Source organism: Hydra vulgaris, chromosome 13 (assembly GCF_038396675.1).
Source record: "Hydra vulgaris chromosome 13, alternate assembly HydraT2T_AEP".
Lineage (NCBI taxonomy): Eukaryota > Metazoa > Cnidaria > Hydrozoa > Anthoathecata > Hydridae > Hydra > Hydra vulgaris.
This window is the reverse complement of record NC_088932.1, coordinates 12,881,482-12,896,041: the sequence shown is the minus strand read 5'-3', so window position 1 is coordinate 12,896,041 and position 14,560 is coordinate 12,881,482. Positions and strand designations below refer to the sequence as shown.

The window sequence follows — 14,560 nt, the reverse complement described above, 5'->3', positions numbered from 1 at the left end:
CAACTTTATGCCCCATTAATGAACAACTTGTAAAAATGACTTCTGCTTGTCTTAATGCAGTGGAAGAAGTCTTGATTCGTCAATATAAGAGATATTTCTCCCTTTCTATTACAGCGGCACTAAAAAAGGAGACAGCTAGTGCAAGGCTTCACAATATAGATAGCGAAGAATTAATTGGTATGTTTAGTGATGCCAAAGGACGATGCCCTAATGCAACAATTTGTTATATATCTAGCAAATTAAGATCTAAAAAAAATCGAACGATCGATTATCTTGATAATCTGGAGGAATTGTCTAGAGAAAAGGTAGTTAGATGGTCCATTTACATGGCACATAAAAAAAGAATAAGAACTCGACTACTGCATAATGAAATTCGAGCAGAGATTACTGGTAGACTCGGGTGTAAACGCCAAAAAATGGACGAAAAACAAAAAAGAAAGTTAGAGCGTGAGCTGTGTGTTTTAACTACTAGTGAAATAGTGCATTTATATAAACACTTATCTGCAAAGCAACTTGAGGATTTAGATGATGTTATGTCAGAGAGAATTGTTGGCAGAAAACTTGGTCACGAGTGGTATGATGCTGACTACTCCAAATCTGTCATTTATGATGGTAGAGTAGAAAAGGTTCACAAGAGATTACAAGACAGAATATACACTATTTCTTACTGGAAACAAGATGAGACAGATATTGAAGCTGTTGAATATAAGATGAAAAAAATACAGCTTGCTGCTGATGTTATAACAGGAGAGTTAATATTTTCTTAATATGAATATCAAAATAATTTAAATTCATCAAATGCAATATAGCAAGTTTTGTACCTTGCAAAAGGGGTACCGCAAGATTTTTTAGCCTACAAATGGTACCGTAAGTTATGTAGCTTGCAAAAGGAGTACCGCAAGTTATGTAGCTTGCAAAAGGAGTACCGCAAGTTTTTTAGCTTGCAAATATGGTACCGCAAGTTTTGTAGCTTGCAAAAGGAGTACCGCAAGTTTTTTACCTTGCAAATATGGTACCGCAAGTTTTGTAGCTTGCAAATTATTTTTGATAGACGGCTCTGGCTTACCTTCACGTGGTGTCTATTGTTAAAAATGATTTATTTAGTTTCATTATTGGAATTTTAAGTAACATCATTTACTAAAAGCCAAGACACAACATTACGTTTTGTATTTTAAAACTATTTAAAATACAAGTTTTAAAATTGTGTTTATCTTTGGCGTTTTTTTAGGGTGGTTAATCCAGCCTGCATCTTATAATGTGGTAAAATGATTTCTCTCTTTTTAAATAAACACAGTTTGAAACAGTTTTTCTAGTTTCTTAAAAAAAAATAATTTAAGGTTAGAGTTTAAACCCAAATTTTCCCCTTCCCAAAAATAATTTTGTAATCTATTTTCTTTTTTTTTTAAACAAACACACTTTAAAATTATTTTTCAAATTTCTTTAAAAATTTTTTATCAGGTTGGAGAGGGGTGACGGGCGTTAGGCGTGGCACCGCCCTACCGCCCTTCTAATGTGATAAAATAATATTGCACTCCAATTCTCTTCTTTTAAATAAATACAATTTAAATTTGTTTTAATTATTATATGAAAAAATCTCTTTTTAGGTTGGAGAAGTGTGGGTGTTGGGCGTAACACACGCCCCGCCTATAATGGTTATTTATACACCACTCATACATGCTGTAAAGTAAGAAAATATAGTTTATACTTTTTAACACAAAAGATAATCAGTGTTTTATAATTTGAAATATTTATAAGAATGTAACATTTCATTAAGAGGGTGTTAGATCATAACGAAGACACCCATGATCAAAGATACACCTCTAATATTTGAAAGTGTAATTGAAGCATATTGTGACAATTTTGCTTGTATAAAGTTAACAAATTCTATCTAAAAAACACTTTTTCATGTTAAAAACTTGTATTTTTTTAGGGTTACGATGGTGTTTTGGTACCCCCTTTGGCCTTCTAGATACGCCTTATATTTGTAGACTAGTGAAAACTTGTAGCCTACTCTTACATCTATCTTTTGATACCAAGTTATAGGCATTTGGATAAGATTTGACGAAGTTATCAAAATTTCAGTGGAAAAAAAATAATTTTTGGAACCAGTTTCTTCAACAAATCCATATATCAATAATATGCTACTAAAAACGTCATAACTTTTTTTCGAATTGTTCGTTTTTGATAATTTTTTCATCTTTAAAATACTGAATTGAAGGGCTTTCTAATGATATATAGCATTCTAGCATATGCTCAATTTAAAAATTTCAGTCCACGTACCTACTTAAAGAACATTTAAACAAAGTTAATTAAACAAAGTTAATAACATTTTATCTAATTTTTTTTTAAGTAGTTTAACTTTATTTAAGTGCAAATTAGGCTTAAATGCACTTAATGACATTGATTAATGTATATTATTAATGTTAATAAATTGATGTCATCAATTGATGCCATATTATATTAATATATTTGTTCAAATATATTTACATTAAATATAAAATCTTACCAACAAAATCTTCTAGATCTAAGAAGAAGAAGCAATCTCACAAACATTACAATCTCCCAAATTATTCTTGTCCATTTTAATTAACTTTTAAATTTTTTTGATAAATACAATATAAATATCAATAAACAAATATTGGTAAATATCCAAAGAACAAGCTTCGTACGAAATTTTTGATTTCAAAAGCATGACGAAAAGTTTTTCGGACAGTGTTAAGACGATTTTTGCGTCATATTTGATATCAATAAATTTTTCCGTAGTCTGTAAATTTTAAAATCTATGGCACCTCCTTTTGGTGCATGCTAAAGATCGCTTACCTGCACTTTTATCGAGTTAATATATAGTAATAAACCAATTCAACAACGTTGTTCTTTCACACCATGTCATTTAAACATAGAAAAACAAAAAACAAAGAAGTAGCTATTGGTTTGAGTGCTTAGATTTTGTAAAATTTAGTTAAAATTGCCTTATTTTGACGTTGCTGTGAGCGTTGCTAGGGGAAGCAAAATCACCCTACTAAGTTTAAACTGTTTTTTTTAGGCCTATTTATGTTTTTTTGTAAAATAATATGTATGTTTTTAAAAACAGCAATAGTTAAAGTTTTTAACTAATCAACTTTTGAAAAATTACTTTTTTCAATGTTTTTTAGCAGTCTACCACCTTAAGCATTTCACTTTAATTTTTTTTTAAATCAGAAGAAGGCTCTCGATTATAGAAATATTATCAAGTTCGATAAATGAAAACCTTTACTATTCATAATACAACATTTTTTCTATTGTAGTTTATTACGTATCCAGTAGTTGCATTACTGACGCCTATCTCATGGTGCGTATGCGTAACATAAAATATAAAAAAAAAATTCATATGTATACGTTATAATTAAAAATAAAAAAGTACTCCGATTCGCAAAGTTGTCCGAGGAGATCGTAAAATTTTGTAATAAAGTAAACAAATAATGTAATTGAATATCAGGCAAATTCGTCAAAACGAAAATTAAAGCAATAAAACGAAAAAATAAATAAAAATGAAACCCCTAAAAAGAAATATTATACCCGAACATCGTATGGCAAACGAACTTTGTTTCATTTTCGTTGGCAAACGATTTTCAAATTCATTTATTGAAATAGTTTCCTATTTTTTTATTTATGTATAGTATTGTGGTTTATCCTCCTCAAGCTAATTGCCGCAAACCAAGGCCTACGAAGATGAGTTCAACTCATTAAAGAGAATCATAAACCGCTTCGATGGACTAAGAGTAAGTGAGTTGAAGAACGAAAAATATTAGAGTAAAAGACAGAAGAAGTCGAGTTAGAAAAATAGCATAAAGATACCGGACAGATATTGCACCAGATGTTAGAATGTGTAATTATACATTAATTGTTTACAACTAATAAATGTATTTTATATTTAAACATAGTTATATTTAAACATACTTCATTAAATCAAAAGTTAGGAGAACAAGGTTTTAATTTTTATAAAAGCAGTTAATTTTACTTACTGCTGCGGATAAATATGGATCTTGAAAAGCTATAAATATTTTTTTGAAAAATTTGCACAAAAAAAAAACAAAAAACAACAACAAAAAAATATAATAAGTTCAGTAAGTTTAAAATCAAGAAAAAAATTTAAATAATGAAAAAAGAAAAAAACAAACAAACTGATAAAACAGTGCTGATGAAGTATTATTTCTTTATTCTTACCGAGCGAGCCATAGAAAGTTTATACGACGTCACAAGTCCGTAGGACGTTCATAAGACCTCACAACATACTTTCTGTGCCCAGTGGGTATATAGCTAAAATAGTTAATAACTTTAGTACTTATTTTCACATAACAGCTGTAGGCGCAAATGCAACATTTTTTGATGTTTGAGATACCTAACTACCAGACATGGAGCAAACTCCCAAAATTTATATGTTTATACTTATGTCAAATGAGGATGTTTTGTAAAAAATTGAAATAATTGGAGCCTGGGAACAAAAAAGGCCCTAAAATTTTAGATACACCTACCCCAAACATGAGAGCAACAAGTTGATAAAATAACTTTTTGATATTGTTAACTAAATCTATATTTATCGATAAATTTTAAAATTCACACAAAAATCTTCAGAAACTATGATTATAAAAAGTTTAAACCCCCCTCAATTTAAGGGGGTTGAAAATTTTATAAAACTCTAATTATTCAAAGCTAAGAAATTATTGTATGAGTTTTAAAATTTATCGATGAATATAAACTTGGTTGAGAATAGTCACGTTTGGGGCAGGTGTAGCTAAAATTTTTAGGCTTTTTTGTTCCCAGACTCCAATCATTGCAATTTTTTGCAAAGCATCCTTATTTAATATAAGTATAAACATAAAAATTTTGAAGTTTGCTCGATGTTCCATGTCTGGAAGTTAGGTATCTCAAACATCAAAAAAATGCTACATCCGAACCTAAGCTGTTGAAATTCTTGGCGCTACAGCGATTTCTCTCTATCTCACTTTTACACGCTTATTTTTTTATGAACAACCGCGATAAGTATAAATATTTTGATTGAGAGTCGTAAAAAGATTCATCTAAAAGTTGAAGTAAAAAACCCTTAATTATATGTTGAAGTTTAAACAATTGGTAATACTTGCCATCTTTTTAACATTCAGTTATGGTTATACTATTTTCAAAGTAAACTGAAAAGCCTAATTTTTATATCTATAAAATACAAAACCTTTTAGCAAATTATTTATTTTGCAGGGGGTGCTCAATATCAACTGTTTATGAACTTAAAAAACCGTTGTTTATGTACATGAAAAACTGGCACAAGTATTTGTTTGTGCTAATTATTGTAAAACCAGCTACAAAAATTATGACGGTTTTTAACACTGCTCAGCGTGAAACAGCTTTCATTTGATCAAATATTTTGTTTAGCAATTAGGATTTTTCTTCAAATTTTAAACTGTTTTTAAAAAACTCCGTTCTTTCGTCGATATCATCTTCACTTAGCACTCGTGCTGCACTTGATCTGAATGGTTAAAACCCAAACTTCTTCCTGAATCGTACAATAATAGCTGCTTGCGCTCATCAACATTTTAATAGCGCCTTTTTGAATTGACTAATCATTGGTTTGTAACAATTAACAAGAGCGGTCAGATCTTTCTCGGTAGTAAGCATTGTCTGTCTCCTGGATGGCGGAGTGTTAAAATGATTTTTCCATTCCTTCTAACCTCTTTAAAATATTCAAGTTTTGCAAAAAAAAAAAAAAAAAAGCAACTTGAATTCTTTCTTATTTCGAATGTTGTGAAGTCATGTTTTTTTTTCATTTATCTAAACTAATATATATATATATATATATATATATATATATATATATATATATATATATATATATATATATATATATATATATATATATATATATATATATATATAGTGCTCGAAGTGAGGCGGGATGCCATCCCGTTTTTTAATTTTGAAAACCACTTTTTAAAGCATATTTTGGGGTGGGATGCCATCCCGGTACATAATAATTTAATAGAAATTTTATTTTATTTTCCTCCTATAAATAAACTTGTAAAAACAATTTTAAAGTTTGCGGCAATATGCGAATTTAAATGAACTAAAGTCCTCAGCTGTTATTTAAAAATTTGCGGTAGAAAGTTCAAAAACTAAATCGATAATTATAAAACATTGCGTCTTTTCTTTTGTATTTTAAATAAAAAGTTACCAAGCAACAAAAAGTGACGTTGGCTTTTTTTTTCGTTAAAGTATCATTAGAGTTTTTTTTGGTGAAATAAAGTACACAGTAGATTTACTCAACATTAAATGTCATGATTTAAAAAAAATTTACTTATTATAAATATGGATAAATGGCTAGCGAGCGGAAGGAAAAGAAAGTTAAGCGTTGATAGTTCTAAAAGTAATTTGGAAAATGACACTGAATTAAATAAAGTGACAGATTTTTCGAGTATTGAAACTTGCCAATTCTTTCCTCAATGTGATGGTATTTTTCCAGATTACTGGTCTAATTTACAGTGGAAGGAGAAATTAAAAACATTTGACTGGTTGACAGTTTCATTAACAGGTCTTGGTTGTTCTGTTTGTAAGTCAGCAAATAATTTAGGTGCCGAAAAATCGCAAGGAATAAAATTGGCTAGCGAGTGGACGCTTGGCAACGTTAATGAGTATAGTGAAACAAAAGAAAAAAAACAACAATCAATGAGGAAAAAGCTTTCAAGCCATAAACTATCAGTTGCACACGAAAAGGCTTGTAAAATTATTTCTCAGTAAAAAAAAAACACCATAGAGATGTTTAGTTCAAAAATGCAGATCAATCAGCACGAAACTACCTACCGCATATTTCGCACTGTTTATCACATAGCAAAAATGAATCGTCTATTTTCTGATTTGTAAGAACTAATATTATTACAGGTAGAAAATGGTTTAGACATGGGACGTATTTTACAATCTGATCACGCATGCGCTGATATTGTTTATCACATTTCAAATGAAATGCCCACTAAGCTTGTAAAATATATTCTTCATAACGATAATAAAGTAGGGTTTATGATAGACGAATCTACCACGATGAGCAAAAAGTCTGCTCTGTCAATCTGCTTGAGAGTGAACATTCCAGAAATAAATATTGTCAATAGTATTTATTTTGATCTTATCGAATTAACAAATACAGAAGTCTCGTCTATTGCAAACTCTTTTATATGTGCTTTACACGATTTTGGTTTTGACAACAATTTTTTATTACGTAATTGGGTGTCTTTTGAATGTGATGGTGCTCCTAATATGCTTGGCAAAAAGGCAGGCGTGGCCAAGTTACTTTTGAATCAGTTTCCTAATTTGATTGTATGGCATTGAAGCAATCACCGATTAGAGTTAGCAGTAAATGATGTTGTGCGCGAAATCTTACCAATTTGTCACATGAAAAGCTTTTTTGATAAATTATATTCCATTTACAGTGCATCTCCTAAAAACAAAAAAGAACTGGAAACTGTTGCTATGGCTTTAAGTTTAAAACTAAATTCCATTGGACGAATTCTAGGCACTAGATGGGTGTCGTCTAGCGCTCGATCTGTGATGGCTGTTTGGAATAATTATGCAGCATTGTATCAACACTTTCATGAATCTTCATTGGATTTAAGGCGTAATGGAGGAGATAGAGCCCAATATGCAGGTCTTAAAAATAAATTGTGTGATATCAATTTCATACTCAACATGGGACTAATGCTAGATGCTTTAATAGAATAGAACATCTTTATAAAAAATTACAAGATAGGCAAACGCAGCTTGCTGCAGAAAAGTTTGAATTTAAAGGCGTCAAACTACAAATCGGAAAAGTTTCTAAAATTAATCAAAATGAACTTTTTAGTAAACTAAGTGAAAATCTTGATTCTAAAATGTTTACAACTAGATCAGAAAATGATCCAAACAAAGAAAAATACGATAATTTAATAAAAAATTTACAAATTTTTGATAAGCTACAATGGTTTGCAGACCAATATCCATGCTTTGGAGATAACGATATTAGACAATTAGCAAAAACTTTAAATATTTGTGAAATTACGACAGTCCAAGGGTTTCGTGAATACATTTCCACTGGTGACTGTAATAAAACCCCTAATGATCTTCAGCCTCTGAGAACTGCTATAAATACCTTGATTGTTTCAACAGCTGAATGTGAGCGTTCTTTTTCTATTATGAATATAATCTTATCTTCCTTGCGAAACTCTTTATTAATAAAAACTGTGTCGAGTTTAATGTTCATTTCATTAGTAGGTCCACCAATTACGCATTTCGATCCAAAGGATTATGTCATTAAGTGGTTTGGGAAAGGACATCGCGATGCTAATTTTAGGAACTGTGAAGCGCCGGCATTAAAGTCTATAAATCAAAGTGAAACATTTTGGAAGATATTCTGACCGAATTTTTTTTCAATTATTTAAAAATTGGTGAATACAAAAAAATAAGACTTGTTTAAAAATAAAATGTTTAAACATACCATTGTTTTTTGATTGCTTAATGACGTTTGATGTGAAACTCAACTTAATATTTTACGGTGACAGTTTCTTCAGAATATAACGGACCTCAAGTTGTTTTTTTTAATATAGGTTTTTTACTATAGGGATACTCTAGGGATATATAATTCCTTTATTTAATCTATACAAAATACGAAATCTATAATTTTAGGATAGGTGGGATGGTGATTAGAAAATATTAAAAACCATCCCGCTACCTTTTTTATCCCACTTCGAGCACATATATAAATATATATATAAATATATATATACTTATATATATATATATATATATATATATATATATATATATATATATATATATATATATATATATATATATATATATATATATATATATATATATATATATATATATATATATCTATAAATATACGATAGAGTTTAGCGACTCTGCGATTAATGAGTGCGTTAGAATAACGTAAAAGGAGAAATGACCAAAGAAGGAATTTTTCAAGAAATTTGATAAACGCCCAAGCAAGTATTTGGCCCAAAACTTTTTTTTAGATAATAATGTTCTGTAAGTTTAAGAAATGTTTTTTTTCGATGTTAAAAAACATTAAAAAAAATTTATGTGCTTACCGGATAAGCTAACACTGTATTGCAATTTTGTATATAACTTTTTTTGTCGTTACTGTTGTTTGTAACGTTTGATGATTACATAAAGCATGAAACTCTGAGTTATGCTTTAAACAAAGTCAATTGTGACTATTCAATCACAATCTAATTTATATATATATATATATATATATATATATATATATATATATATATATATATATATATATATATATATATATATATATATATATATATATATATATATATATATATAAAAATAGGTTTTTAAAAGATAAGTTTAAACTAAATCTAAATTTTTCTTAAACAATTTAAACAATGCTTACAAAATTTTTATTTGACGCACAAACGCCCTCCATTGTATCAAAGCGAATTCTTTATAGTTCAAGAGCCTTTAATGTCTTTTATCTCTTTCATCTCTATTATGTCTCTATTATTATTTAAACAAGGAAATACAAATGATGGTAAAATGGTAATTTGAATTTATTTCGGAAAGCAGTCACACTTACAATACTTTGTATTATAAAAGCTGAGATGATATTTTGGTTACTGGTTACTAAGTTACTGGTTAAAAAACCGTTCGAATGTGATTTATAAATGGCGTAATAAAAAATTAACAGGCTATTTTGTTGAATTACGATGAGAGTGATAAGAAGAATAAAGCATTTTTGTGCGTTGACATTAGCTGTTGTACTCGTTTTTACATCATATAAAAAGATTTATTTAAATAAAATATTTTTAAAGACTCGTTATCTTAATGTTTTTGAACACAGAACAGAAAGTCAGTTTTACAAACTGGAAATTTCAAACTTGATTGAAAACGATTCGATCTCAAAAGAAAGATGCTGGAAAAAAGTTTACGATGCCAACATAAACTTTGTTTCCTCGCCACAAAATGCACTTTGTTTATTTAAACCTCTCAAAGTAAAAGAAAAAAATGATTTCATCAAAAATATTGTTGTTTTAGGAGTTGGATGCCATGTAGGGCCTGCTGCAGATAATAAAGAAGTATTACCAAAAGCAGGTTACAAGTATATTAGTTGGCAAATCAGAGATAAAAAGTTTAATGAACTTGAAAACAAACTAGTTCATGGTTATTCAAAGGAACATTTAAAACTAACGCAAGAACTTTTTTGGAACGCATACAAAAATGATTCTGATTTAATTGAAGCTGACATTATTGTTTGTGGGTTTGATGCATGGCATTGTTTGATATTTGCACCATTTAATAAAAAAATCGTTATAAATAGCAGTTATCGATTTGACGGACACATACCAACATCATACAGTGAAATGGCTCAGTTACAAAAAGAACTTTATGATGCTGTGAGGTATAATCCTGACGTTATTATGGCCGGCAGTATTATTTATGATATCATGTATCAGCAACATTACCTTGGCTCTCATAAAATAAAACCGTTGCCTGCTTCCTGTGAATATGTTCAAAATCAAGTAAAAAAAGATAAACACGACAAAAAAAACTGCTTTAATGAATGTAAAAAAGCTAACAACAAAACTTTGGTTATGATATTTCCTAAACGTTTGTCGAATGGCGGGAAAATAGTTGCTGATGAAATAATACGTGAGGCGGAAAAAATGGAGCGAACTTTTGAAATAAAAAAGTTTCAGCAATGTTTTCCTAATGGGTATAATCACTGTCATCTGGGTATGTTTAGATTTGATTATTGTTTATTTTCATAAGTATTTTTTGGTTTAAAACAGATTTATAACTAAATTACAAAACAGCAAATAGTTTCAAAACACAGGTAACTATCAACTAAGATTGAATTTCAAATTCGGTACATTTTTATCTTTAAAAATTTACAGTAAATCAAATATATACCATAGGTTTAAACAAATTACACAACGACAACTCCAAGATCATTAAAGGTCGTCCATAAATTATTTGAAATATCTATCAGCATTTAATTTTCATATACAGTTACAATAACAAAATGTCTCCTGTAAACTTTCATAACAAGTTTGAAAAAAACAAAAATAAAAGTTGTTATCTAAGAGCGAATACGATGAACAAATATAAACTGCCATGGATAGTTAATAAATATTCTGAATATAGCATTTACATTAAAATTTTTTTTTTTGTTATAAAGTAGTGCGCCAATAGGATTATGTAACAAAAATTGTTGCATAATAATCTTATAAGAGGACTACGCATTTAATTGCAACATTCTATTGAAATTTTATTACGTATATCATATTACGCTATTCTTTTGAAATCTTGTTAAAGGGGCGAAAAGCTTGTTAAAGGGGCTCTATGAAAAGCTTGTGATAACGTAAAATGTAGTAAAAGACAATACATTAATAAAATCATTCTTCAATTGGATTGTTTGTGTGACAATCACAAGTTTCATAGCCAAAATGCTCAAGTTTTTTCCATATTGAATTGACAAATTACATAATGAATTGATTTTTTAAAACAAAAAGACCTATAAGAGTTAAGAAAAAAAAGAAGACTACAAATAGCACTCTATGAAACTTCAGATATTTATTATTAAGGTAGAGTTCTTCAAATTTGTGATAACCTATATGCTTGATAGAGGATTTTTTTTTGAGTTTATTTTTTTAATGCTCTTTCATTTTGTAAAATTTTTATGGCAAACAAGATTATATATTATAAGCGATGTTTTATTGCTTTGTTGATTATCCTAATACTTTAATATCCCATAAAATTATTAAAAATTTTGTACTTAGTGCAGTATTGTTTAATGTCCAAATAGGATATATGTATAAATCGACGGATCCAGGATTTTTTGTTGTTTGAGATAGCTAATTTCTAGACATGGAGCAAACTCCAAACATTTGTATGTTTATACTTATGTTAAATAATGAGACTTTAATAATAAAGTAAGACGACAAATCTATATTCATGCGTTTTTGTATATCTTATGTTGTATTTTATTTCCGTTTTTATAATGTCAGCTTACATTTTAGGTGTGTAGTGCAACAACGCAATAGACCTTTGGTTTTATTACGACATCTTATATTAGTCATTTCAAAGGTGACTATTATAAGATGTTGTAATTAAATCTGAGCTCATACGTCGAAAAGTTGTGAACATCAAGAGGTCTTTAAGATTACTAATATGAGATGTCTCAAAGATCTCACATATGAGATGAGTAGCGGTCATAAAACTGCTGATAAGAGGCGTCTTTAAGACATCTTGAAAACAGAATGTCTAATAATTCAATATTGTCATAATAATACATTATCGTCATAGTATAGTAGGGTGGGGTGGGGTAATATAGATAGAATTTTACAAACTTTTTTTTTAGCATAATTTGTTTAGTTAATGACCACCATAAAATCTTTTGTTATTTTTCTTTACATTCAGGGTGTATACAATAACATCACAATGAGTAAAATATAAATATATTTTCAATAACTAACTTACTTATCCTTTTTTAACAGCACCTTTCATTTATTCAAATTTCCCCCTCTGGTGAGGTAATACGAATACTCTGTTATATTTAATACATATATCACACTTATTGCTTTTCATGTATTTAAAAGTCAAACTGTACTGGTTATGTCTAGCAGTTTTCTTTTTCTTACTGATACAATCTTCTTTTCAGCTTTATTCTAGCTTTATTCTCTTCTTCTCGCAACCTTGCGACAACATCTTCTTCTGTTAAAATTTCACCATTTTTGGCCTGGACACGTGCTCTGCGTATTTTTGAACTTGTAAGTGCTGCCAGTGTAGGTTGACTTGGGCTAGGTGTGTAAGTACAGAATCAATTGCTCTCTGCAAGTTTTTACAAGATTATATTCTTTTTTGTTAGACTCATCTGCTTCCTCACGCTTTGGTTGCATATTCACTACCATTTTATTGGTTTTGATTTGCCAATAAGATAAAGACCATTAAAACCACTTTTCACGAGTTTGCTATCTATCTTACTGACAAGAGCTTTTAATAAAGTTAGAAATACAGACTTATGTCAGCTCACTCTTTACAAATTTTTTTAGATTTTCTTCCGATGAGATTTCAATGGAAAGAATAAACCAATATCAAGAGATTGTAATGCGTGACTTGAGTTTAAAGGTAAGCAAAGTAAAACTATATGATTGTCCAGAGCCTTTCTAAAAGTAAAATATGATATTCTGTCCATCACATAGCCGCAACACAGACTTTTTAAAATACTTTACATGCATAATAAACCTGTCAATCCAACTTTCAAAAATAATTCCTCCATCCAAACTGATTTTGTTAAGCAATACATTGCAATTTCTAGTCCATTTTGACACCATGCATCATGAAGGTTTTGGAGACGACAAAGGGAGGTAGACACTGGCCATTTGCTGACCCACAAAACAGTACAGTATACATTATTTAACCGCATGATGGAGCAATATAATAGGCTGTTTTTGATGTTTTCCGAACAAAAATTTTACCTGCTGTAGGATCTATACGTAAACCTTTTTCATCTAAATTAAATATGTAGTGTGGTCGGTCAAATAAATTATTATCGTTTAATATCTTCTCATACAACTAGCTCTTGCTTTTGTCAAAAGTTCAGTTTTTATTTTTCCAAGAACTCATTCCATTACTTTTCAAACACAATACACCAGTCTTTCTTTGGCTTGTCATCTTTGAATGGAGTTTTTTTTGCCAGTAAATGTTATATAAAATTTAATTATCAGTTTGATATCTTTTCTATCTTGCGAAACTCCTCATTAGCTAAGTACATCAAGGCTTCTACTAGAAGTTTTTTTGTCAATATTATTTAAAACAAACCCAATATTTTTGTCATTCATTTGAAATTGATTATGGGATTGTCTGCATAATGTCCCATGAGGAATTTCAGAAGACTTTGATGCATTGTATACTGACTCTCCTTTCTTAACAGCAAGCTGTATTGCAGTCATTAATTTGCTGGGATCGTATGTACTAATTGTCTTACGTTGATATTCACGAAGCATAATAATTTATTTCAGTCTAATTATTTTATCTAAAATATTATAAAACAAACTTTAATTATATAAAATATAAAATTTAGTTATAAAGTAAAGAGGAATACAAAAATAAAATATAAAACATTTAAATGAGAGTTAAAGTTTTTTTTTTTTAATTTTTTTAGTTTAAAGTTTTTTTTTTCAGGGAAAACAAATTTGAACAATGATCTTAATGTAAATAGTTCAAAAGCATTAAATAAAACTTTTATATGTAACAAAAAAATGTATAATACTATATTAGCCATTCCAAAGGATTTTTGGTCAATATATTTATATATAATCAACAAATTTGTATTGAGCTTAGAAAGACTTAAAAAATGATGGGTCTTTAAACTTTAGTAGTTAATTGGATCCAAATTTATTGCATTTATTGTGCTGTAAAAACTGATGATTTTTTGACAAAACCCCTCTTTGTCTTTTTGACAAAACGCCACCTTGCCCTTAAGTATGGGAAATTTGGCGTGAAATGGCACATTAAAAAAATATCA

At 29.0% G+C, this 14,560-nt stretch overlaps 1 protein-coding gene across 1 annotated transcript in view; it reads left to right on the top strand.

Annotated features, from left to right (window-relative positions):
- The first annotated feature begins 9,499 nt into the window (after positions 1-9,499).
- The window catches only part of LOC124815537 (uncharacterized), a 33,081-nt gene continuing 28,020 nt past the window's right edge, over positions 9,500-14,560 (top strand). The window contains exon 1 of the mRNA XM_065815223.1: positions 9,500-10,767. Within this exon, the coding sequence (XP_065671295.1) occupies positions 9,741-10,767 (1,027 nt within the window). The 5' untranslated portion in view covers positions 9,500-9,740. The remainder of the gene's footprint in view (positions 10,768-14,560) is intronic.